This window comes from Oncorhynchus clarkii, chromosome 19 (genome assembly GCF_045791955.1).
Source record: "Oncorhynchus clarkii lewisi isolate Uvic-CL-2024 chromosome 19, UVic_Ocla_1.0, whole genome shotgun sequence".
NCBI classification, from domain to species: domain Eukaryota; kingdom Metazoa; phylum Chordata; class Actinopteri; order Salmoniformes; family Salmonidae; genus Oncorhynchus; species Oncorhynchus clarkii.
In genome coordinates this window covers 37,495,368-37,520,254 of record NC_092165.1, presented here as the reverse complement: position 1 = coordinate 37,520,254, position 24,887 = coordinate 37,495,368, and the positions used below count along the sequence as shown (strand labels likewise).

Genomic DNA, 24,887 nt, shown 5'->3' with positions numbered 1-24,887 from the left:
GAGACAAAGCTGTTCAGCCCCCCCCAAAATCTTTAACTTGGCATCCCAAAGATCACACTTTTACATGGGGCAAGTTGAATCCTAAATAAGAAAAAACTAATGAAGTAAGAAGAACCTTTTTAAAATTTTGGAACATTTATTCCACTACATGCCCGCACACCTGGACCAAGTAGAATTCCTTGAAGGCGAGAGAGGGTGCTAGTGAAGAACATACGATACCACACAGCAACACTGTTGAACAGAGTGAAGTTATATCTAAAACAAGAAGAAGGTATCAATACCGAGTTGGGTTCTTAATGACAAAGATCCACAGCAACAGATGTCAGACCACTGCTCAAGAGCCTCATCAACCCCCACAGCCCCCATGACATTTCCTGATTTCTGCCTTGCCATCTGCCTTCCAGCTCCTCAGACTTGACACCTGATAAAGCCTCATAATAATTCACGTTAAACTGGAGGTCGCTATAAATAAAATAAAAATTGAAAAAGCTCAGTCTGTGTGTACTTAAAGAAAACAGCAGGCAGTCCTCAGCCAGTCCACACTGGTCTGATAATGTGATAATGTTAGATCTGGTCAATTCACAGCCCAGACACCCACACACTCAACCCTTATGTTTACAGCCACCCCTTAGTCTAGAGGATGGGAATCCTCTATACCAAGGATTAACAACTAAATTCAGCCGTGGGACAATTTTCTTCTTGAGATGATGGTCAGGGCACCGGGAACATAATTCCAAATAATTTGTAGACTGCACATTTTCTGCAAGAAGCCCAAACAGATTTAATATTTGGGTAACACTTTACCTGACACCCAGCGTCATAACACATATATATTTACATCTGTGACATATTGCATTATTTTATGGCTGGTTATGACACCTGCATAAGTGTCAAAGCGCACATTTATTCAAATGTGTTTTTTCCCTTGTGCGCAATTACAATTTAATATGGTCAATTTCATGAAATGTTGTGCAACATAAACGTACTGTTGACATGTAGGCTATGGTGTAATGGAATATTTTGCGTTGTGTGGTAGGTTTTGACACTTTTGAAGATGTCATAACCAGCCGTAAAATAATGCAATATGTCACGACAGTGTTATGACCATATTATGACACTGGGTGTCAAGTAAAGTGTTACCCAATGACTAAAACATAATCATTTCAAACCTTGCTTACATTTGTATAAGAGCACACATCTCTTTATGCGTGGGAATACTTTTGGGGATTTTCAGATTTCCAGCATTAAAACACCAGCTCCAAGTGATTTTAGTCTTATGTCCAACAATAAAAATGTAAAAAATACATATATAGTACCAGTCAAACATTTGGACACGCCTACTCATTCAAGGGTTTTTAATTTTTACTATTTTCTACATTGCAGAATAATAGTGAAGACATGAAATAACACATGGAATCATGTGGTAATCAAAATACATTCTCTCAACCAGCTTCACCTGGAATGCCTTTCCAACAGTCTTGAAGGAGTTCCCACATATGCTGAGCACTTGTTGGCTGCTTTTCTTTCACTCTGCGGTCCAACTCATCCCAAACCATCCCAATTGTTTTGAGGTCGGGTGGTTGTGGAAGCCAGGTAATTTGATGCAGCACTCCATCACTCTCCTTCTTAGTCAAATAGCCCTTACACAGCCTGGAGGTGTGTTGGGAGGGGGTGCGTCACCTGAGTGGGTTGATTCACTGATGTGGTCATCCTGTCTGGGTTGGCTCCCCCCCTTGGGTTGTGCCGTGGCGGAGGTCTTTGTGGGCTATACTCAGCCTTGTCTCAGGATGGTGAGTTGGTGGTTGAAGATATCCCTCTAGTGGTGTGGGGGCTGTGCTTTGGCAAAGTGGGTGGGGTTATATCCTTCCTGTTTGGCCCTGTCCGGGGGTGTCCTCGGATGGGGCCACAGTGTCTCCTGACCCCTCCTGTCTCAGCCTCCAGTATTTATGCTGCAGTAGTTTATGTGTCGGGGGGCTAGGGTCAGTTTGTTATATCTGGAGTACTTCTCCTGTCCTATTCGGTGTCCTGTGTGAATCTAAGTGTTCGTTCTCTAATTCTCTCCTTCTCTCTTTCTTTCTCTCTCTCGGAGGACCTGAGCCCTAGGACCATGCCCAAGGACTACCTGACATGATGACTCCTTGCTGTCCCCAGTCCACCTGATCGTGCTGCTGCTCCAGTTTCAACTGTTCTGCCTTATTATTATTCGACCATGCTGGTCATTTATGAACATTTGAACATCTTGGCCATGTTCTGTTATAATCTCCACCCGGCACAGCCAGAAGAGGACTGGCCACCCCACATAGCCTGGTTCCTCTCTAGGTTTCTTCCTAGGTTTTGGCCTTTTCTAGGGAGTTTTTCCTAGCCACCGTGCTTCTACACCTGCATTGCTTGCTGTTTGGGGTTTTAGGCTGGGTTTCTGTACAGCACTTTGAGATATCAGCTGATGTACGAAGGGCTATATAAATACATTTGATTTGATTTGTTGGGTCATTGTCCTGTTGAAAAACAAATGATAGTCTCACTAAGCCAAAACCAGATGGGATGGCATATTGCTGCAGAATTCTGTGGTAGCCACACTGGTTAAGTGTGCCTTGAATTCTAAATAAATCACTGACAGTGTCACCAGCAAAACACCATCACACCTCCTGCTTCATGGTGGGAACCACACATGCGGAGATCTTCCGTTCACCTACAGCGGTTGGAACCAAAAATAAAATATTTGGTTTCATCAGACCAAAGGACAGATTTCCACCAGTCTAATGTCCATTGCTCATGTTTCTTTGCCCAAGCAAGTCTCTTCTTCATATTGGTGTCCCTTAGTAGTGGTTTCTTTGCAGCAATTCGACCATGAAGGCCTGATTCACACAGTTGATGTTGAGATGTGAATGTTACTTGAACACTGAAGCATTTATTTGGGCCTCAATTTCTGAGGCTGGTAACGCTAATGAACTCTGGGTCTTCCTTTCCTGTGGCGGTCCTCATGTACTTTAGATTTGTGTGTGTTGTTGTGAAATTGTTAGATATTACTGCACTGTTGGAGCTAGAAACACTAGAATTTCATATCGTCTGCTAAACACGTATGTGAAATTAAATTTGATTTGAGAGCCAGTTTCATCATAGAGCTGGATGATTTTTGCGACTGCACTTGAAGCAGCATTCAAAGTTTTTGAAATGTTTCACATTGACTGACCTTCATGTTGTAAAGTAATGATTGTCATTTCTCTTTAAAAAAATTTAGCCCTTTTTCTCCCCAATTTCGTGGTGTCCAATTGTTTAGTAGCTACTATCTTGTCTCATCGCTACAACTCCCGTACGGGCTCGGGAGAGCCGAAGGTTGAAAGTACACAACCCAACCTAGCCGCACTGCTTCTTAACACAGTGCGCATCCAACCCGGAAGCCAGCCGCACCAATGTGTCGGAGGAAACACTGTGCACCTGGCAACCTTGGCTAGCGCGCACTGCGCCCGGCCCGCCACAGGAGTCGCTGGTGCGCGATGAGACAAGGACATCCCTACCGACCAAGCCCTCCCTATCCGGGACGACGCTAGGCCAATTGTGCGGTTACGACAGAACCCAGAGTCTCTGGTGGCACAGCTGGCGCTGCAGTACAGCGCCCTTAACCACTGCGCCACCCGGGGGGCCAGTTGAGCTGTTCGGACTTAGCCCTATTTGGTAAATTACCATCTTCTGTATACCAACCCTACCTTGTCACAACACAGCTGATTGGCTCAAACGCATTAAGAAATTCCACAAATTAACTTAAGGCACACCTGTTAATTGAATTGCATTCCAGGTGGCTACCTCATGACTGGTTGAGAGAATGCCAGGAGTGTGCAAAGCTGTAATCAAGGCAATGGGTGGCTACTTTGAAGAATCTCAATATAAAATAAATACAAATTGTTAACACTTTTTTGTTTTCTACATGATTCCATATGTGTTATTTAATAGTTTTGTCTTCACTACTTTTCTACAATGTAGAAAATAATAAAAAGTAAAATTCTTGAATGAGTAGGTGTGCCCAAACTTTTGACTGGTATTGTATATAGATTATTTTTACTGTTGTTGCTCAGAAAACTTGGGGTCCAAATACAATCCTGTTGGGGAACCCTGCCCTATACCATCTCTCTTTAGAGCAATTTCAATACTACATAAAGTGCTTTCATGGTGGTTAACAAAAGCTTTTTTTTTGTGTTTGACAGGTTGTGGAGTTGATCTCAAGTGCCATTGGTGACTTGGTGCAGGGAATCTACCATGAGATGCCCAACAGTTTGGAGGTAAGACCATTTCCATACCAGGGACAGTGTAACTAGTTAGCTGTAAACTCACCTAAACAAACTGCACTGTCAATTTAGGAGTCTACAATCTCACCATGTTCAACCTGCAGATCGATGTGCCTCACAGAGTGGAGTCTTAACATACGCTACATCAATGGGCCACACAGTGCATTCTGGGACAAGGAGCGCTCTCCTTCAAGGAGTGAATGGGTGTCTATTGGGCGCTAGCTCAAAGACCCAACATTAGCTCGAATTTCGTCAACAAGAAGTACAACATTACAAATCCTTTCTGAGATGTTAGATAATTAACTTGCTCTCTGTAATATCGAATAGCTTTGGAATCATGACATTACGTACTTTCAAGGAACATAGGCACGTTTCTTCGCCATATACACCGACTTTGAGAAGGGATTGCGTGACGATTAGCTTAGCAACCACGTGAAATATATTATTTACATAAGTATTCAGCCCCTTTAGATATGAGACTTGAAATTGAGCTCAGGTTCATCCTGTTTCCATTGATCATCCTTGATGTTTCTACAACTTGATTGGAGTCCACCTGTGGTAAATTCAATTCATTGGACATGATTTGGAAAGGCACTAATGTAATCCTTTTTAGAATAAGGCTGTAACAAAATGTGGAAAAAGTCAAGGGGTCTGAATACACTGTAAGAAGGGCCTTCGTCAGGGAGGTGACCAAGAACCCAATGGACACTCATACAGAGCTCCAGAGTTCCTCTGTGGATATGGGAGAACCTTCCACAAGGACAACCATCTCTGTAGCACTCCACCAATCAAGCCTTTATGGTAGAATGCCCAGACGGAAGCCACTCTTCAGTAAAAGACATGACAGCCCACTTGGAGTTTGTCAAGTCACCTAAAGGACTCTGACCATAAAAAAACAAGATTATCTGGGTGCCAAGCGTCACGTCTGGAGGAAACCTGGCACCATCCCTACGGTGAAGCATGGTGGTGGCAGCATCATGCTGTGGGGATATTTTTCAGCGGCAGGGACTGGGAGACTGCTCTTTGACTCGATGCTGACTAAAGTACATAGAGATCTTTGATGAAAATCTGCTCCAGACCGCTCAGGGCCTCAGACTGGTTCGAATGTTCACCTTGCAACAGGACAACAACTCTAAGCACACAGCCAAGACAACGCAGGAGTGGCTTCGGGACAAGTCTCTGAATGTCCTTGAGTGGCCCAGCCAGAGCCTGGACTTGAACCCAATCTAACATCTCTGGAGAGACCTGAAAATAGCTGCGCAGTGACGCTCCCCATCTAATTTGAGAGGATCTGCAGAGAAGAATGGGAGAAACTCCCCGAATACAGGTGTGCCAAGCTTGTAGCATCATACCCAAGAAGACACATGGCTGTAATCGCTGCTAAAAGGTGCTTCAACAAAGTACGAAGTAAAGGGTCTGAATACTTACATACATTTATATTTTAGTTTTTTTTATTTCTAATAAATTGCAAACATTGTATACAGTGCCTTCAGAAGGTGTTCATACCCTTTGACTTATTCCACATTTTGTGGATTCGAAATTGATCAAATAGATTTGGGATAGGTGGTGCAGTGGTCTAGGGCACTTCATTGCTGTGCCACCAGAGACCCTGGGTTCGCGCCCAGGCTCTGTCGCAGCCGGCCGCGACCGGTAGGTCCTTGGCTAGTAGGGATATCCTTGTCTCATCGCGCACTAGCGACTCCTGTGGCGGGCCGGGCGCAGTGCACGCTAACCAGGTCGCCAGGTGCACGGTGTTTCCTCCAACACATTGGTGCGGCTTGGTTGGGTTGTGTTTCAGAGGATGCATGACTCTCGACCTTCATCTCTCCCGAGCCCGTACGGGAGTTGTAGCAATGAGACAAGATAGTAACTACTAACAATTGGATACCACAAAAAGGGGGTAAAAAAATAAAATAGATTTAATAGGATGAGTTGGCTGCAGAGTAAAGGAAAAGCAGCCAACAAGTACTCAGTATATGAGAACTCCTTTTAGGCTGTTGGAAGAGCTACCTCATGCAGCTGGTTGAGAGAATGCCATGAGTGTGCAAAGCTGTCATCAAGGCATAGGGTGGCTACTTTGAAGAATCTCAAATATATTTTGATTTGTTTAACACCTTTTTGGTTACTAAATGATTCCAAGTGGGTTGTTTTTATCTTCACTATTATTGTAAAAATTAAGAAAAACCCTTGAATGAGTAGGTGTCTAAACGTTTGACTGGTAGTGTGTGTGTGTGTGTGTGTGTGTAATGTACTGTATGTATATATTAACAGTAACATGTCTGGAAAATAGATCAAAAATGTAAACATGGGTGATGGGAAAGGTCATAAGATTTTGCACCAAAATCATCACAAATCAAGAGATTGCAAAAACAACAGGTGGTACGGTACAGGAGGCATAAATAGCCTACATTGTCACCAGTTTGAGGAAACGTTCAATTGTAATATACAATAGGCACAATGAGAGATGCGCATAGTAATATGTTGTATGGCTTCTTCGGGAATATGAACTCAGCCAGAAAAGGTAAGGAATTTATTCCGCAAAGTTTGGACACCTACTCATTCAAGGGTTTTCTTTATTTTTACAGTAATAGTGAAGACATCGAAGCTATGAAATAACACACATGGAATCATGTCAAATCAAAATATTTTCTATTTGAGATTCTTCAAAGTAGCCACCCTTTGACTTAATGACAGCTTTGCACAGTCTTGGTATTCTCTCAACCAGCTTCACCTGGAATGCTTTTCAGTCTTGAAGGAGTTCCCACATATACTGAGCACTTGTTGGCTGCTTTCCCTTCACTCTGCAGTCCAACTCATCCCAAACCATCTCAATTGGGTTGAGATCGGGTGATTTGTGGAGCCCAGGTCATCTGATGCAGCACTCCATCACTCTCCTTGGTTAAATAGCACTTACACAGCCTGGAAGTGTGTTTTGGGTCATTGTCCTGTTGAAAAACAAATGATAGTGAGACTAAGCGCAAACCAGATGGGATGGTGTATCACTGCAGAATGCTGTGGTAGCCATGCTGGTTAAGTGTGCCTTGAATTCTAAATAAATCACTGACAGTGTCACCAGCAAAGCACCCTCACGCCACCACCTCCATGGTAAGAACCACACATGCGAAGATATTCCGTTCACCTACTCTGCGTCTCACAGACACTGTGCTTTGAACCAAAAATCGCAATTTGGACTCAGACCAAACAACAGAATTCCACCAGTCTGTCTAATGTCCATTGCTTGTGTTTCTTGGCCCCAAGCAAGTCTCTTCTTATTATTGGTGTTCTTTAGTAGTGGTTTCTTTGCAGCTGGATGGAAGGCGGTCTACTAAGCTAACATATGGAATTATTTAAAGATTTTCGGGATAGTCTGATTAACACTGCTGTAGCTCGGCCACCTTCCACCGCAGATGCGGAAGGCCAACATAAACGGATGCGATGGTTTGAGACGCAGCCCATGCAAAACAAATATTTTTAGCTTAAATTTACATTTATTTTATTATGTTACTTAGATTGACGCACAGGTGCATCAAGACTCTTAAGGATTTTAAACTGCGCTTCGGATCGTATCAAATAGAGCAAAATACTTGAAATAGCTTATCTATTTACTACTGTGAAGTGTGTCCAATTAAATTAATGATGGGACGAATGGTAGCCTATCCTAACTTGTTCTAGGCGTATAGGCTAATAGGAAACCATCACAGAAAAGGTGAGATATTTATTCTGCAATGTTCATGGAAATAAAGTATATAATAGGAAATAGATGCCTATTTCTAATTATTTTAGAATGCAAAGATGAAAATGTTTTTGCTCTTTCACTAACAGCAAATGATTGCATCTTATTCTATTAAACGACTTGTTTTTTTTGTCATGAATAAGAGTGTCATCATATATTCCTGCAAAAGGCTACTACTGGGATAAAAATGTACTTCCACACAATGGGAACAGTCAGAACTGAATACATAACGTTTGATGTAAACTTTCAGGACAAGAGCCTGACTGATGACATCAACATGGTTACGTGGGAGGAGCAGAGGTTCTTGTCCCATGGTGCCTTGCTGGCGAAAAGCTGTCAGGCAGCGATGGAGCTCGCCAAACATGACAAAGATGCCCAAGGACTGGCCTACAAATACGGCAAGCATCTATCACTGGGCCACAAGGCAAGTACTGCATATTATGACTCGTAGTTTTCGTCTTTATAATAATTCAATAATGATGAGGCGGAAGGGGCCTCCTGAATGGCGCAGCGGTCTGAGACCGTGCTAGAGGCATCACTACAGACCCGGGTTCGATCCCAAAGCGCCGTGATTGGGCGGCGCACAATTGACCCAGCCACATCCGGGTTAGGGGAGGGTTTGGCCGGGGGGGGCTTTACTTGGGTCATCGTGCTCTTGCGACTCCTTGTGGTGGGCCGGGCGCATGCAGGCTGACCTTGGTCTTCAGGTGAGCGGTGTTTCCTCTGACACATTGGTGCAGTTGGCAAGCGGCTTAAGCGGGCGGGTGTTAAGAAGCGTGGTTTGGCGGGTCATGGTTCGGGGGATGCATGACTCGACTTTTGCCGCCCAAGCCCATTGGGGAGTTGCAGAGATGAGACAAGATCGAACTGGGGATGGGCAAAAAATGATGAGACCGAAGACAGGAATCAGTTCAACCATTATCTAGAACAGGGATGGGCAACTTTTAAAAGAGTGGTGCGGGCCACTCATCATGAGGGTCTGCAGTGGCTCGGGGGTTTGTGTATCCGTACACACACATGCAGTCAGAGCCGACCCTAGCCTTTTGGGGGCCCTCCCTCCCCCACCTAGAGGAGCAAAACTTTTTAGCTGCCCCCGTCTTGACAGCGGAGGTCATTTAAAAAAAAATTGAGTTAATTTCCTGCAATTCTACTCATTTTGCCATGGGGCGGAGAGAACATGTTTGCAGTTTAATATCTGAGTATCTTTTTGTAGAGGGTACTATGCTGCATACAGACCCTGCTGTGCACTCAATGCTGCGGGGAAACTGAAGTGAGCTTTAGCCTATTGTCTGTCTTCTTATAAAAAAAAAAAAATGTAACATTGTCTATTTGCTGCTTTTCAATCAATCATGTAGCTGTTCTTTAGGCTGTTGCCTAAGATAAATGTGTTCATACGGGCAGAATATTATATTTTGTAGCGTAGGCTACTGAATTTATGAAAATAACCAGTTAATGTGAAAATATTTGGATCTGGTAAAAGGCTGACATTTGGTTGTTTCAATAAAATAAAAAAGACTGTCACATGACAATAGAAATGGAAACTGATTTAGAGACAAAGTAACAATAGCCTCTACAATTAAAGGGATCAGAGTCCATCTTATTGGGCTCTTATATCTTTATATCTTTCAAATTCACCAAACAATTTTGTTTAAAAGCCCACTAGGCTACTCATTTGTTGCATTAAATGTTTTTGGATAATAGGAAGGAAAATGCTGTTGGGTGTTAATGCAATAGCCTATCCTACACAATTGCACACAGTACCCTACTGTACCCGGTGTCCAATCCGATACACAGAAACATATGAAAACATAAGCTTTCTCTGTTAAATCTTCTAGACCCTTCTGTAACTCAAGCAGACGAGCAGATAATCAACAAATGTAGGGGTATTGGATTGGATCCAACACGGATCATAACTGCCTTCGCTGGCGCAACAAACAAGACATCAACATATTCTGGACATTCTTCTCAACGCTGTTTTGGCATCATGTGCTGTGTCACTTGACTGTCATTCAGAAACGTATTTTCTGGATCAGCTGATGATGGCCTAACTAAACAGCTGGATATTAAATGTGCATCCAACAAGTTGGTCTAGCCTACCATAGCCTATGGAAGAACCACGAAAGTTAGGTGACTTTTGGTTAGAAGCATTCGATTTTGCAACCGCATTCATCACTTTGGATTTACTAAGTTTTATTTATTCTGTCTAAGAGGAATGCAACACATTTTTATTTATACAATATTCTACCCATATTTTTATTTTAGTGCATAAGGGAACCAATATATGAGAACCTTCAGACTGGTTTCAACATGTTTCCTCATGGGAGCCATTGCATTTGATTTATTTTACTCAATATTCTGCCCATATTAATTTATATAAAATATTTTGCCCATTTTAACGAATTTATTTTCGGGCATAAGTGAACCAATATACGAGAGCCTTCAGACTGGTTTACACCAGTGGCAGGTCTAGACCATTTCAACTGGGGAGGGCCAAGCTGGGGCCAGTTGTACTGTTAGAGGGGCCAGTTATATTAGACGTTATTGTTTTCTTCACTGCATTGCAGGCAAAAGACCATGTTCATAATAATCATTGTTGCCACTGTCTAATAACGGATGTAAAAAAAGAACGATAGCAAAAATTATTTCATACTCCACATTTAGGGGGGCCACAAGGGGGTCCAAAATTGTCACAGGGGCACGCATCAGATTTCAGAAGTGTTTCCTTGGTTTTCACGAATGCTTCCTCGGATTGTTCTGTCCATTTCCATGTTTTGTCTTGACAAAACAACTAATGCAGCGTCTTCAGCTTCATTGCTAAGCTCGGAATAAATCGTCGTTAGTAATTCAGTAACCCCAGGAAAGAACATAGTTGGCTTACGTTCTGAGGAGCTGGGGTCCAAGATAGTCTTGACATTAGACGGAGCCTTGTGAAGGCCCATTGCATTGATGACAAGTCCAAGGTATTCAACCGGTGATTGGAAGAATGCACGTTTTCCCCTCATCAATCTGCACACAATACCCCATAATGACAAAGAAAAAACAGGTTTTTAAAAATGTATTCAACAGAAAACGATACCTTTTTATATACATAAGTATTCAGACCCTTTGTGATGAGACTCTAAATTGAGCTCAGGTGCATCCTGTTTGCATTATTCATCCTTGATGAAAACTGGGAGTCCACCTGTGGTAAATTTCAATTGATTGGACATAATTTGGAAAGGTACACACCTGTCTATATAAGGTTCCATAGTTGACAGTGCATGTCAGAGCAAAAACAAAGCCATGATTTAGAAGGAATTGTCCGTAGAGCTCCGAGACAGGATTGCGTCGAGGCACAGAGCTGGGGAAGGGTACCAGATCTGTGCGTCCCCAAGAACACAGTGGCCTCCATCATTCTTGAATGGAAAAAGTTTGGAACCACCAAGACTCTTCCTAGAGCTGTCGGACGGCCAAACTGAGCAATCGGGGGAGAAGGGCCTTGGTCAGGGTACCATCTCTGTAGCACTCCACCAAACAGGCTTTCATGGTAGTGTCCAAACAGAAGCCATTCCTCAGTAAAATGCACCTGACAGCCCTGTTGGAGTTTGCCAAAAAGGCACCTAAAGGACTCTCAGACCATGACAAACAAGATTCTCTCGTCTGATGAAACCAAGATTGAACTCTTTAGCCTGAACGCCAAGCATCACGTCTGGAAGAAACCTGGCACCATCCCTACGGTGAAGCATGGTGGCAGCATCATGCTATGAGAATGTTTTCAGCGGCAAGGACTGGGAGACAAGTCAAGATCGAGTGAAAGATGAACGGAACAAAGTACAGAGAGATCCTTGATGAAGACCTGCTCCAGAGCACTCGGGACCTGAGACTGAGGTGAAGGTTCACCTTCCAACAGGACAATGACCCTAAGCACACAGCCAAGACAACGCAGGATTGGCTTCGGGTCAAGTCTCTCAATGTCCTTGACCTTGAGGGGCCCAGCCAGAGCCCAGATTTAAACCCGAACGAACATCTGGAGAAACCTGAAAATAGCTGTGAAGCGAAGCTCTGCATCCAACCTGACAGAGCTTGAGTGGATCTGCAGAAGAAAATGGAGAGAACTCCCCAAATACAGGTGTGCCACGCTTGTAGCGTCATACTCGAGGCTGTAATTATTGTCAATGGGGCTTCAAAGTACTGAGTAAAGAGTCCGAAGACTTATGTAATAATTTTTTATAAAGTAAAAACTGTTTTTTAGACTTTATGGGTTGTTATTTGTAGCTTGATGAAGACAAAAAAAAATACATTTTAGCATGAGGCTGTTAAGTAACAATGTGGGAAAAGTCAGGGGGTCTGAATGCACTGTATATACAAAACTAGGTGGACATCCGGCTATTTCAGCCACACCCGTTGCTGACGGGTGTATAAAATCGAGCACACAGCCATGCAATCTCCATCGTCAAACATTGGCAGGAGAATGGCCTTACTGAAGAGCTCAGACTTTCAACATGGCGCCGTCATAGCATTTTTCAGTTGCAACTCCCTGCACTTTTCCTGATGAACTCAACTACTGAGCATCTTTAGCAGCTAGTTCCATGGACACACGGACTGCAATGTCCTTTGCCAGTGTCAGATTACATGCAGTCAATAGTCTCTTTTGTGTAGCTTCACGCCATAGCCCACATACTATGTCTCTAATGGTGTCATTTAGAACATCATTAAACTCAGTACTCTGATAGCTTCTTTAACGAAGCAGCAAACATTATCACTGATTCTCCCTCTTCCTGATTTCTTCTGTGGAACTTAAACTTTTCAGCGAAAAGTGTCCTTTCAGTATATCCCCATATGTCTTATCTGGCCTGTGTGGCTGTAGCAGACCGCATAGTCAATTAAATGTCTTTAGCCCCATTAAACAAAAAAATGTAGGCACAATTGTCCTCATCAATGTCATTTGCAAGAAATAAATATTCAAACCGTTCTGTATATGAGCTCCACACTTTTATTAAACTGTCCAATGTTCTCAACAATTCTAGCAATTTTTCATTTCTCAATTGGCTCCTGATTGTCACTTACTTTAATATTTTCCTCATCCACTTCACTTGACGTTTCATCCTTAACTTCTCTAGGGTAGGGGGCAGCATTTTGAATTTTGGATGAAAAGCGTGCCCAAATTAAACTGCCTTGTACTCAGGGCCAGAAGATAGGATATGCATATAATTGGATAGAAAACCATAAAGTTTCACAAACTGTTAAAATAGTGTCTGAGTATAACATAACTGATTTGGCAGTCGAAAACCTGAGAGAAATCCATTCAGGAAGTGGGATTTTTTGTTGTTGTAGTTTTATTTAATGCCATTACAGTATCTATTGACTTTGGACTCAAATTGCAGTTCCTATGCCTTACACTAGATGTCAACAGTCTTTAGAAATTGTTTCAGGCTTGTATTCTGAAAAATTAGGTAGTAAGAGCAGTCTGAATGCGTGGACCCTGCCGTGTCAGAGCTTTTTCATGCACGCGGCCGAGAGAGTGCCTTTCTTGTTTACCTTTTATATTGACAAGGTTATTGTCCGGTTGAAATATTATCGATTTATTTAGGCTAAAAACAACCTGAGGATTGATTATGAACATCGTTTGAAATGTTTCTACGAACTTTATGGATACTATTTGGATTTTGTGACTGCGTTTGAGACTGTGGATTACTGAAGAAAACTGAGGTTTTTGGATATAAAGAGACTTTATCGAACAAAAGGAACATTTATTGAATAAATTGTCTTCTGAGTGCAACCATATGAAGATCATCAAAGGTAAATTATTAATTTTATCTCTATTTCTGACTTGTGTAACTCTTCTTTGTATGTAATGATTTGTCTGCTGGGCTATGTTCTCAGATAATAGTAAGGTATGCTTTCGCCGTAGAAGTTAATCTTTAAACCTATGTAAAATAGTTGTATATTTTCTGAATTATTATAATAAGTATTTCTGTATTAGAATTTGGCGCTCTGCAATCTCACTGGATGTTGGCCAGGTGGGACGCTAGCGTTCCACATACCCTAGAGGTTAATTTCCCCAGTTCTTCCTCGCATGCCTATTCCTCCCTTTTTAATCACTTTGTTTCCTCGCTTCGACGTCCGTCTCAAATCCTTTTCTGCCATCCATGACAATGCAAACTCTCTTTCTCTTAGCTAGCTCGACTATGCACTTGCCTCTACTAGCAAAACATTGTCCTAACATTAGCCTTAAACTTGTTAAAACCGACTTCTTCCAGGCAGAATAGTTCCCATAGGTTCATTGCCAATGTTTAGTTGTTTCATAATGAGAATGGAATCAATTCAACCATTTATCTAGAACATGCTCAGTCTCAACACATAAAGCCCCATGATACTATGCGGCACAACCCCAATACACCACACTGCAGGAAACCTGAAAGATTGGCTTTGCTGAAAAGGAATCATGCTGAAATGTGAAAAGGACATAATTGTACAGCTGATTCAAATAGTCAACTCCTCATCAAGCGGTGATTATTTTAATCAGCTGGGTAACACAACATGCACTCCTTGGGGTCCCTAGGACCAAGTTTGGGAAACGCTGTAGTTGGTGAGATATAACATGTAAGGATTATGATTAGGCTGTCATGACTGACTAATGCTGTCATTTCCCACTCTTTAGTTGAACTCTGACCTGCAGCCATTTGTGAAGAACAGTTCAGCAGGCCCAGTAACATTCAGTTTGAACTCTGCTCCTGTGGTTTTCCACCGGCAGATTGTGGGGCAGGAGAGATGGCGTTATCAGCTGCAACAGGTACTGAACCACTTATCCCGTGCCATTACTTTTTCCCTGACAGTTTAATTGGTCTGTCTGTCTGTCTGTCTGTCTGTACACACACACACACACACACACACACACACACACACACACACACACACACACAGTGGGGCAAAAAATGATTTAGTCAGCCACCAATTGTGCAAGTTCTCCCACTTAAAAAGATGAGAGGCCTGTAATTTATCATATGTACACTTCAACTATGACAGACAAAATGAGAAAATAAAAATCCTGAAAATCACATTGTAGGATTTTTAATGAATTTATTTGCAAATTATGGTGGAAAATAAGTATTTGGTCACCTACAAACAAGCAAGATTTCTGGCTCTCACAGACCTGTAACTTAATCTTTAAGAGGCTCCTCTGTCCTCCACTCGTTACCTGTATTAATGGCACCTGTTTGAACTTGTTATCAGTATAAAAGACACCTGTCCACAACCTCAAACAGTCACACTCCAAACTCCACTATGGCCAAGACCAAAGAGCTGTCAAAGGACACCAGAAACAACATTATAGATCTGCACCAGGCTGGGAAGACTGAATCTGCAATAGGTAAGCAGCTTGGTTTGAAGAAATCAACTGTGGGAGCAATTATTAGGAAATGGAAGACATACAAGACCACTGATAATCTCCCTCGATCTGGGGCTCCACGCAAGATCTCACCCCGTGAGGTCAAAATGATCACAAGAACGGTGAGCAAAACAAAGCCTACCATCAGTAACACACTACGCCGCCAGGGACTCAAATCCTGCAGTGCCAGACGTGTCCCCCTGCTTAAGCCAGTACATGTCCAGGTCCGTCTGAAGTTTGCTAGAGAGCATTTGGATGATCCAGAATAAGATTGGGAGAATGTCATGTGGACAGATGAAACCAAAATAGAACTTTTTGGTAACTCAACTCGTCGTGTTTGGAGGACAAAGAATGCTGAGTTGCATCCAAAGAACACCATACCTACTGTGAATCATGGGGGTGGAAACATCATGCTTTGGGGCTGTTTTTCTGCAAATGGACCAGGACGACTGATCCGTGTAAAAGAAAGGATGAATGGGGCCATGTATCGTGAGATTTTGAGTGAAAACCTTCCATCAGCAAGGGCATTGAAGATAAAACGTGGCTGGGTCTTTCAGCATGACAATGATCCCAAACACACCGCCCGGGCAACGAAGGAGTGGCTTCGTAAGAAGCATTTCAAGGTCCTGGAGTGGCCTAGCCAGTCTCCAGATCTCAACCCCATAGGAAATCTTTGGAGGGAGTTGAAAGTCCGTGTTGCCCAGCAACAGCCCCAAAACATCACTGCTCTAGAGGAGATCTGCATGGAGGAATGGGCCAAAATACCAGCAACAGTGTGTGAAAACCTTGTGAAGACTTACAGAAAACAGTTGAACTCTGTCATTGCCAACAAAGGGTATATAAAAGTATTGAGAAACTTTTGTTATTGACCAAATACTTATTTTCCACCATAATTTGCAAATAAATTCATTAAAAATACTACAATGTGATTTTCTGGATTTTTTTCTCATTTTGTCTGTCATAGTTGAAGTGTACCTATGATGAAAATTACAGGCCTCTCTCATCTTTAAGTGGCAGAACTTGCACAATTGGTGGCTGACTAAATACTTTTTTGCCCCACTGTGTGTGTATGTACAGTGCCTTGCGAAAGTATTCGGCCCCCTTGAACTTTGCGACCTTTTGCCACATTTCAGGCTTCAAACATAAGGATATAAAACTTTATTTTTTTGTGAAGAATCAACAACAAGGTGGGACACAATCATGAAGTGGAACGACATATATTGGATATTTCAAACTTTTTTAACAAATCAAAAACTGAAAAATTGGGCGTGCAAAATTATTCAGCCCCTTTACTTTCAGTGCAGCAAACTCTCCAGAAGTTCAGTGGGGATCTCTGAATGATCCAATGTTGACCTAAATGACTAATGATGATAAATACAATCCACCTGTGTGTAATCAAGTCTCCGTATAAATGCACCTGCACTGTGATAGTCTCAGAGGTCCGTTAAAAGCGCAGAGAGCATCATGAAGAACAAGGAACACACCAGGCAGGTCCGAGATACTGTTGTGAAGAAGTTTAAAGCCGGATTTGGATACAAAAAGATTTCCCAAGCTTTAAACATCCCAAGGAGCACCGTGCAAGCGATAATATTGAAATGGAAGGAGTATCAGACCACTGCAAATCTACCAAGACCTGGCCGTCCCTCTAAACTTTCAGCTCATACAAGGAGAAGACAGATCAGAGATGCAGCCAAGAGGCCCATGATCACTCTGGATGAACTGCAGAGATCTACAGCTGAGGTGGGAGACTCTGTCCATAGGACAACAATCAGTTGTATATTGCACAAATCTGGCCTTTATGGAAGAGTGGCAAGAAGAAAGCCATTTCTTAAAGATATCCATAAAAAGTGTTGTTTAAAGTTTGCCACAAGCCACCTGGGAGACACACCAAACATGTAGAAGGTGCTCTGGTCAGATGAAACCAAAATTGAACTTTTTGGCAACAATGCAAAATGTTATGTTTGGCGTAAAAGCAACACAGCTCATCACCCTGAACACACCATCCCCACTGTCAAACATGGTGGTGGCAGCATCATGGTTTGGGCCTGCTTTTCTTCAGCAGGGACAGGGAAGATGGTTAAAATTGATGGGAAGATGGATGGAGCCAAATACAGGACCATTCTGGAAGAAAACCTGATGGAGTCTGCAAAAGACCTGAGACTGGGACGGAGATTTGTCTTCCAACAAGACAATGATCCAAAACATAAAGCAAAATCTACAATGGAATGGTTCAAAAATAAACATATCCAGGTGTTAGAATGGCCAAGTCAAAGTCCAGACCTGAATCCAATCGAGAATCTGTGGAAAGAACTGAAAACTGCTGTTCACAAATGCTTTTTTACCTTTATTTATTATTAAATGCTCTCACCAACCTCACTGAGCTGTTTTGCAAGGAGGAATGGGAAAAAATTTCAGTCTCTCGATGTGCAAAACTGATAGAGACATACCCCAAGCGACTTACAGCTGTAATCGCAGCAAAAGGTGGCGCTACAAAGTATTAACTTAAGGGGGCTGAATAATTTTGCACGCCCAATTTTTCAGTTTTTGATTTGTTAAAAAAGTTTGAAATATCCAATAAATGTCGTTCCACTTCATGATTGTGTCCCACTTGTTGTTGATTCTTCACAAAAAAATACAGTTGTATATCTTTATGTTTGAAGCCTGAAATGTGGCAAAAGGTCGCAAAGTTCAAGGGGGCCGAATACTTTCGCAAGGCACTGTATGTATGTATGTGTATGTATGTATATAAATAAATAAAATCTCTCCACAAGGTAAAGATCTACACCGAGTGTACAAAACATTAGGAACATCTTCCTAATATTGAATTGCACCTCCCTTTTGCCCTCAGAACAGCCTCAATTCGTCAGGGCATGGTCTCTACAAGGTGTCAAGCGTTCCACAGGGATGCTGGCCCATATTGTCTCCAATGCTTCCCACAGTTGTCAAGTTGGCTGGATGTCCTTTGGGTGGTGGACCATTCTTGAAACATACGGGAAACTGTTGAGTGTGAAAAACCCAGCAGCGTTGCAGTTCTTGACACAAACCGGTGCGCCTGGCACCTACTAACATACCACGTTCAAAGGCCCTTAAGTCTTTTGTTTTGCCCATTCAACTTGTACACATACACAATCAATGTCTCAAGGCTTAAAAATCTTTATTTAACCTGTCTCCTCCCCTTCATCTACACTGTTGAAGTGGATGTCACAAGTGACATCATTAAGGGATCATAGCTTTCACCAGGTCAGTCTGTCATGGAAAGAGCATGTTTATACTCACTGTATACTTAAATGTCTTTCCCTTTTTCTTGCTCTGTGAACAGGCAAAAACTATTGGAACTATTGACTATACAAAGGTAAGCAGGGTGGATGTACATACATACAGTGGATGTTTATTATTGTGGTATGGTAGCAAGGTGGGTTGCAAGACTAAGATGCTTAAACGGTTGCCATCCGCTCTAACCAATTTTAAGTTTGAAATTTCCTTCCCAAAGTCAGTTGGAGGGAAAGGAGGGGACAGACTGGGCGCAGGAAGAAACAAAGGTGGTGGTGGTGGTGGGGTGGGGGGGTGGGGGGGATCTCTGATCACGTCTGAAACCAGATCGTGGGGGATTAGGTACCTAGGACTATTTGTGGAGGAGACAGCGACAGTGGCATTGTCAGAATCTCCTTCATAAGGACAGGAGGGGGGATATAGAGAGAATGTATCCTTATCCGCACCCCAGTTATTATAGTTACTCTAACTTCCATTTCCATATAGATTAGTACTTAGAATAAAATACATTTGTTCTGCTTGCCTGGGCTTTTACTCTGAAATGTATATTGTGTCAAACACTAGGTGTACCCTGTGCACTGCTCCTCTTAGTCTTAATGTAATGCAGTCTGAAACCATGAAGATGGTCAGACCATATTTTGGAAATATCTGCCACCTGTTGTTCGACATAGGAAAGAAAGTGGTGGACAGAGGACAGGGCCTTTCTGGGAAGTAATGGAGTGCGGAGAAGACCCTTGGAGTGTGCTGTGTCCCTGTGTTGAAACTGACGAGTGTGCACACACATTAGCGCAGTGGAGCAACGCTCCTTGCCTGCTGTTTTTTTAAGCGAAGGCCCACAGGGGCTTTTCAGTCTCAGAATTCATTAGGTAGAACGCCCTGAGCAACAAATATGTCCTGACAGAGCTAGAGCAGCAGGGGGGAAAGACACCTAAGATTACTCAGTGTGTCCGGGATGAGGGGTTCTAATGACCAATGTACAGTTTTGTTATGACTACTGCACGTTCTGTCCTCCGCAGTCACAATAGGCTGCTCATTTCAACATTTGCTTACATAAAAAAATGCTGTCGTCCTATGGTCTCTTCCTGCAACAGCTGCGGTCCATGATCAAGTTGGAGGAAGGTGTCACCTCAACAATGGACCTGTGTCGTTACCACGGCAACAAAGCTCTGGAGTCCATCCAGTGTTTCCCTTCCTCTGAGGCACGCTCAGCTTTGGAGAACATCGCTAGCACTGTCACAAAGTTCTGACCCGCCCATTACCCTGTGTCCTCAGGATGAATTGCACAAACACACAAAAACAATCTTTGTTCTATTTAAGCCAATCAGTGAGCAGAACTCAGTCCTATAGACGTTTACCAGAAATGAAACTACAGATTGCCCTTTTCAAAACACCATTTAACTGTTTGCTATTAAAACAGTTCCCATCCAGTCGTCTTGAGTTGTTTTGTGTTTGCTACTATTACAACTTTGATATGTCACTGTGCAATAGCAAAATAAAATCTAGGTGGGGAAAAATGTCAAAGCTTTCCTTGTCCCTGCCACGAGAAGCACACTTGAAGCTCCGCAAGCAGTAATTATTAATGAGGTCCAATCCCGTGACCTGCAGCAAATGGACAGGAAATGCAAGGGTATTGATTGGGCCGCTGTGCGCTGCGGGCTGGCGCCAGGGTAGTGGCCTGTGGTTTCCCAGGCACTCTCGGCTGGGACAGCCAAGGTGTGAAACTGGGTGGAGGAGCGTCACCACTACCAACCGTGTCTGTCACAGGCGGCCCGGCCTGAAGGGCACACGGCACAGGGAAAGGAGGGGGAAAGATCTGAGGCTGATCCAGGAATGCAGAGGGCATTTCAAATACAAATTTGGATCTCAGTCGATGGTAGTTTGTGTCCACTTCCGCTATGTTTTTGGCTCTGTTAGGTTCCTTCATTCAGTGTGTACAAGGGCAAGCCTCCGGCCATTGATGAAATATTCATCCATGCTGTGCGCCGACAGGAGGAAGGAAACATGGGAAGATAAAGGTACCTGCTTTGGGTCTTCTTCAAATAACTAAAACTAAGAATATCTTTGACTGAGAACATTTACCTGTTCTTGAGATCCTTGCCACAGGGCTACAGGGCCTGAATTACATGTGTGGATCTCTAGTTAGAATTGGGTCCTTACAGATTAGTGATCTAACTTCAAGGCAGGGAGGTTGCATTTTAGAAGGCTCCATACAGAGACACAGCTCCATGTACAGTATCGTACATCTGAAACCCAAGACTGCTATTATTCAGAGAGATGATTTTTGTGGTTTGCCGTCTGTCACACCCAGACTGCTCGGCTGTCAAGAGGGCTGAGGTTACATAAAATGTTGGAGGGGGCATCAGCTACCCCCTGTGGGTGGGTGTCTGTGTGTTGTAATTACAGATGGGGCGCAGTGGAGAGCTAGCCAGCGCAGCAAAACAGATTCCATTACAGCGTCCCCACATCATGCTCCTACAGATAGAGGACAATACCACTTCAAAGTCCACAAAACAGAGAGACTTCAGACTTCAATGAGTGTGTCTTAGAGGGGCAGAATCTTCAAATGCCACTCAAATGAAGATGAGTACTCTGGCCTTGTCTACTAACGTCACAGCATATTTGAAGGAAACCTCTACTCTCTGACAGGAGTGTCCCAAAAGGGTGGGGGGGGACATCCATCGATTGGTTTGCATGCATTCTAGACCAAATGAAGACCTAGGCTACCCCTTTGCCTTGCATTTATTTTTATATTTTGTGTGCATTGAAAACATGATACGTAAAAAGAAATCTGATCCATAATAGTGGGATATTAAGACTTAATTAGTATATATGAACACCTGTTAATAACATCACATGGTTGACTGATGGATGAAATCACTCAATAGGAGCAATATGCTATTCTCTCTTCTACAGAAATGAGCATATTGTCCAAAAATTGCATTTTAATGAGCACTTCTCAGTGTTAAGTGCTGAATCCCAGACCCTCTTTGCAAGCCTTCGCTTCAGTGATCCCCGACTCTGCTTTCCAGCACAGGTCTCGCTCTTATTGGCTGACAGATCAGACTGCGGCGCCACACGCTGCCACTGAACCAGCTCATTACCCAAATAATGACTGTCGCACCATCTCGGTTGCAGTGTCTTATTATATACCCAACAGACACATTTGTGACCAGTCAGTGCTAGAACATTGGGTACTAGAGTGCGTGGATGTTAGATATATATGTTCTCTACAGAAAGAGATCAAGTTGTGCTCCCTACATTGTGACGGCACCAATTAATTACATTGCTTTGTTAACTTGCAGAATCCATTTGTAATGCCATGGAATTTGGGTCTGGGATTTGGAACCTGTCATTTCTGGACAATTATTTATATCCATTAGGTGACCCATTTTGCCTCGAGCAACCCAGGAGCGATAGGTTCTTATGGGGAGATTAATTGGTATTGCTTGCCTCTTCATCTCGCCTCCTTTTGAAGAAGGTCAAAGGTAATCGAGGGGAGGAGAGGAAACGTAGAAACAAAAGCACTTGTGTTAAATTACTCCTTGTCCGCTAGCGCATCCATCAGGCAAATTACTTTTTTACAGAGAAGGAATCCCAAAATATGAGTAGTGGTCAAAATAAATAGTTGTGCCAGACATTTTATAGATTAAAAATGATAAGTATCCTATATTTGTTAACATGCACATGCTTTTCTAATCCGATATACGAACCGCTGTTTCAAAGGGGGTGAGGTAGATTTCAAAACTCTTCCGCATAGGATACACTCGTGCATCCTCTGCCAGAGGAGGTAATTGAGGAGAGGAGCAAACTTCTCCTTTCGCCTATTAATGAATTTACACTTCTACATATGGTTTCCGGGTAACGGAGGATGGAGGAGTCTAGGAGAGGATGGACTTTTATCCAATTGAGAATCTCCCAAACCTCCTCTTGTATATCCTCTTTAGCTTAAAAGGGCAGTTCAAATCACTTAAAATTGTAGAATAGTAGTTACCTTTGTCTACATAATGACTTAGGGCTCTATTTGATCTGAAGCAATATAGATTCCGCTATAGAAAATTAAAGCCAGTGTTTACTGTGAATGCAGTCGCCGCTAAAACAGGAACATTGCCTTTAAAATTCAAATCACAAATTTTAGTGATGCGGATTGAATAGAACCCTTAAAGCCTCTAGTCCTCAGACAGGTTGCTGTCCACATGCATGAATGACCTTACAAAACTGGATTTGTCTTGTTAGATGCTGACATATTCCTTAGATCAAAGGGTTATGATGTTGGATTTCGGGCATTTTAAGCGTGAAATAAGTTTAAAAAACAGCACATATCCCTGACCTAACAAGTATAATAAGATATTTAAGTTTGGCTGACTTAAAGGGCCATGGGAATCTAACGTGGACCCCATAGAACCATTTCATTACCTCCACCCTCTGTACAATTCTGTTTTAAAACCACAGTAGGGTCACAAACCATATAGTAATGTTACTTTTTATGTTCAATTTGCAAGTGGAGCTGAAAAGGGGGTTGTTGATTGCAGTGTGTATTAAAGGGGTTTATAAATCAATTTCATTTATGTTTTCATTGTCATAGAATGGTGCATTCGATCACAAATGTTTAGGTAGGCTATATAGTATCATGGAATGTCATTTCATAAGAACACTATAATTTACTTTGTGCTGGTGAAAATGTCATGGGATGCATTTTCTCCATTGTTTACATTTAGTTTGTGGCCCACTCTGTGAAGGAAATGGTGTTTAACAGAAAATAGTAGTAATCGAATACGTCAGCCACTCACACAGTATAGACTTCCGATCACTGTCCATGGTGCTGAAATTGTTACTTCTATGTGGCTGCTTATCGAACTGATGATAGGCTTTCTGTGGTGCCAGGGCATGTAGCCTATATCTTTTCTTTAGCTGATGGATAATTGTTTATTGGTAGGCCTATTTGGTCGTCATTTTCTTATGTTAAGCCTAACATTTCAAGAAGCTATTCACGGTGTCGTAATGCTGACATTTAGAATGCTGGCTGGCGGCAATAATGTAATTACTTGTTTAGTAATTAAAGTTGGATTTTTGTTTCATTTTTTTGCACTTTTTACACCTTTTCCTCCCCAATTTTCGTGATATCCAATTGGTAGTTACAGTTTTGTCCCATCGCTTCAACTCCTGTACGGACTAGGGAGAGGCGAAGGTCAAGAGCCATGCCTCCAAAATACAACCCTGCCAAGCCACACTGCTCGCTTAACCCAGAAGCCAGCCGCACCAATGTGTCAGAGGAAAAACAGCACAACTGGTGAACGTATTAGCGTGCATGCGCCCGGATGCTAGAGCGCGATGGGACAAGGACATCCCGACCGGCCAAACCCTTCCCTAACCAGGATGACGCTGGGAAAATTGCGCGTCGCCTCATGGGTCTCCCGGTCGCGGCCGGCTGCAACACAGCCCGGGATCGAACCAGGATCTATAGTGACGCCTCAAGCACTGCGACGCAGTGCCTTAGACCACTGTGCCTCTCGGGAGGCCCATAAAGTTGGAAATTCAAACAAAACAGATTGTAAAATACATTTGATGCAACAGCATACTAATCAGCTACTGTACCAATTGTACTGTATAGCATATCTGAACCTGCATGACATGAGATGTCCTCGCACTCTCGCCCATAGAAAGTTGTGGTGCGTAAAACCAGTCTAATGCCAATTAATAGTCAGTCCACCCTCAAAGCACTAACTTGCTAGGGATTGTTTCATTATGCAGTGTAGCCTACTATCTATATAGCTATATAAAGTATTAAGCTGCTATATAAAAAATTACACATCAAATAGCCTAACAATTCTCTTGAAGTTTATTTTTGTTGCTTCTTTCTCTTAGAAATACGTTTCTCTGTGTCTGTGCTCCTCTTTGTTTTCTACGTGGAGGGCAATAGTAGCTACAGTATGCGACTGCATCGCCTTACATTTTTCTGTGCAAATGTTTTCACCTCGGCCTGTAGGCCTAGGTTGCGGTCCCAACTGTTTTCTATAACAAGTATTGATAACTCTTTCCTGAGACACTATGCATTATATTGTGCATGACTCTACAAGGTGTCAAGTGTTCCACAGGGTTGCTGGCCCATGTTGACTCCAATGCTTCCCACAGTTGTGTCAAGTTGGCTGGATGTCCTTTAGGTGATGGACCATTCTTGATACACATGAAACTGTTGAGCATGAAAAACCAGCAGTGTCTGGCTCCTACCATACCCTGTTCA

The 24,887-nt window shown here is 42.7% G+C and overlaps 1 protein-coding gene across 1 annotated transcript in view; it reads left to right on the top strand.

Moving 5' to 3' along the window:
- Positions 1-20,262, top strand: part of LOC139375119 (all trans-polyprenyl-diphosphate synthase PDSS2-like) — a 49,932-nt gene extending 29,670 nt beyond the window's left edge. Inside the window, exons 4-8 of the mRNA XM_071116597.1 lie at positions 4,200-4,274; positions 8,264-8,437; positions 14,654-14,785; positions 18,699-18,731; positions 19,741-20,262. Of these exons, the coding sequence (XP_070972698.1) occupies positions 4,200-4,274; positions 8,264-8,437; positions 14,654-14,785; positions 18,699-18,731; positions 19,741-19,896 (570 nt within the window). The 3' untranslated portion in view covers positions 19,897-20,262. The remainder of the gene's footprint in view (positions 1-4,199; positions 4,275-8,263; positions 8,438-14,653; positions 14,786-18,698; positions 18,732-19,740) is intronic.
- Positions 20,263-24,887: the final 4,625 nt, after the last annotated feature.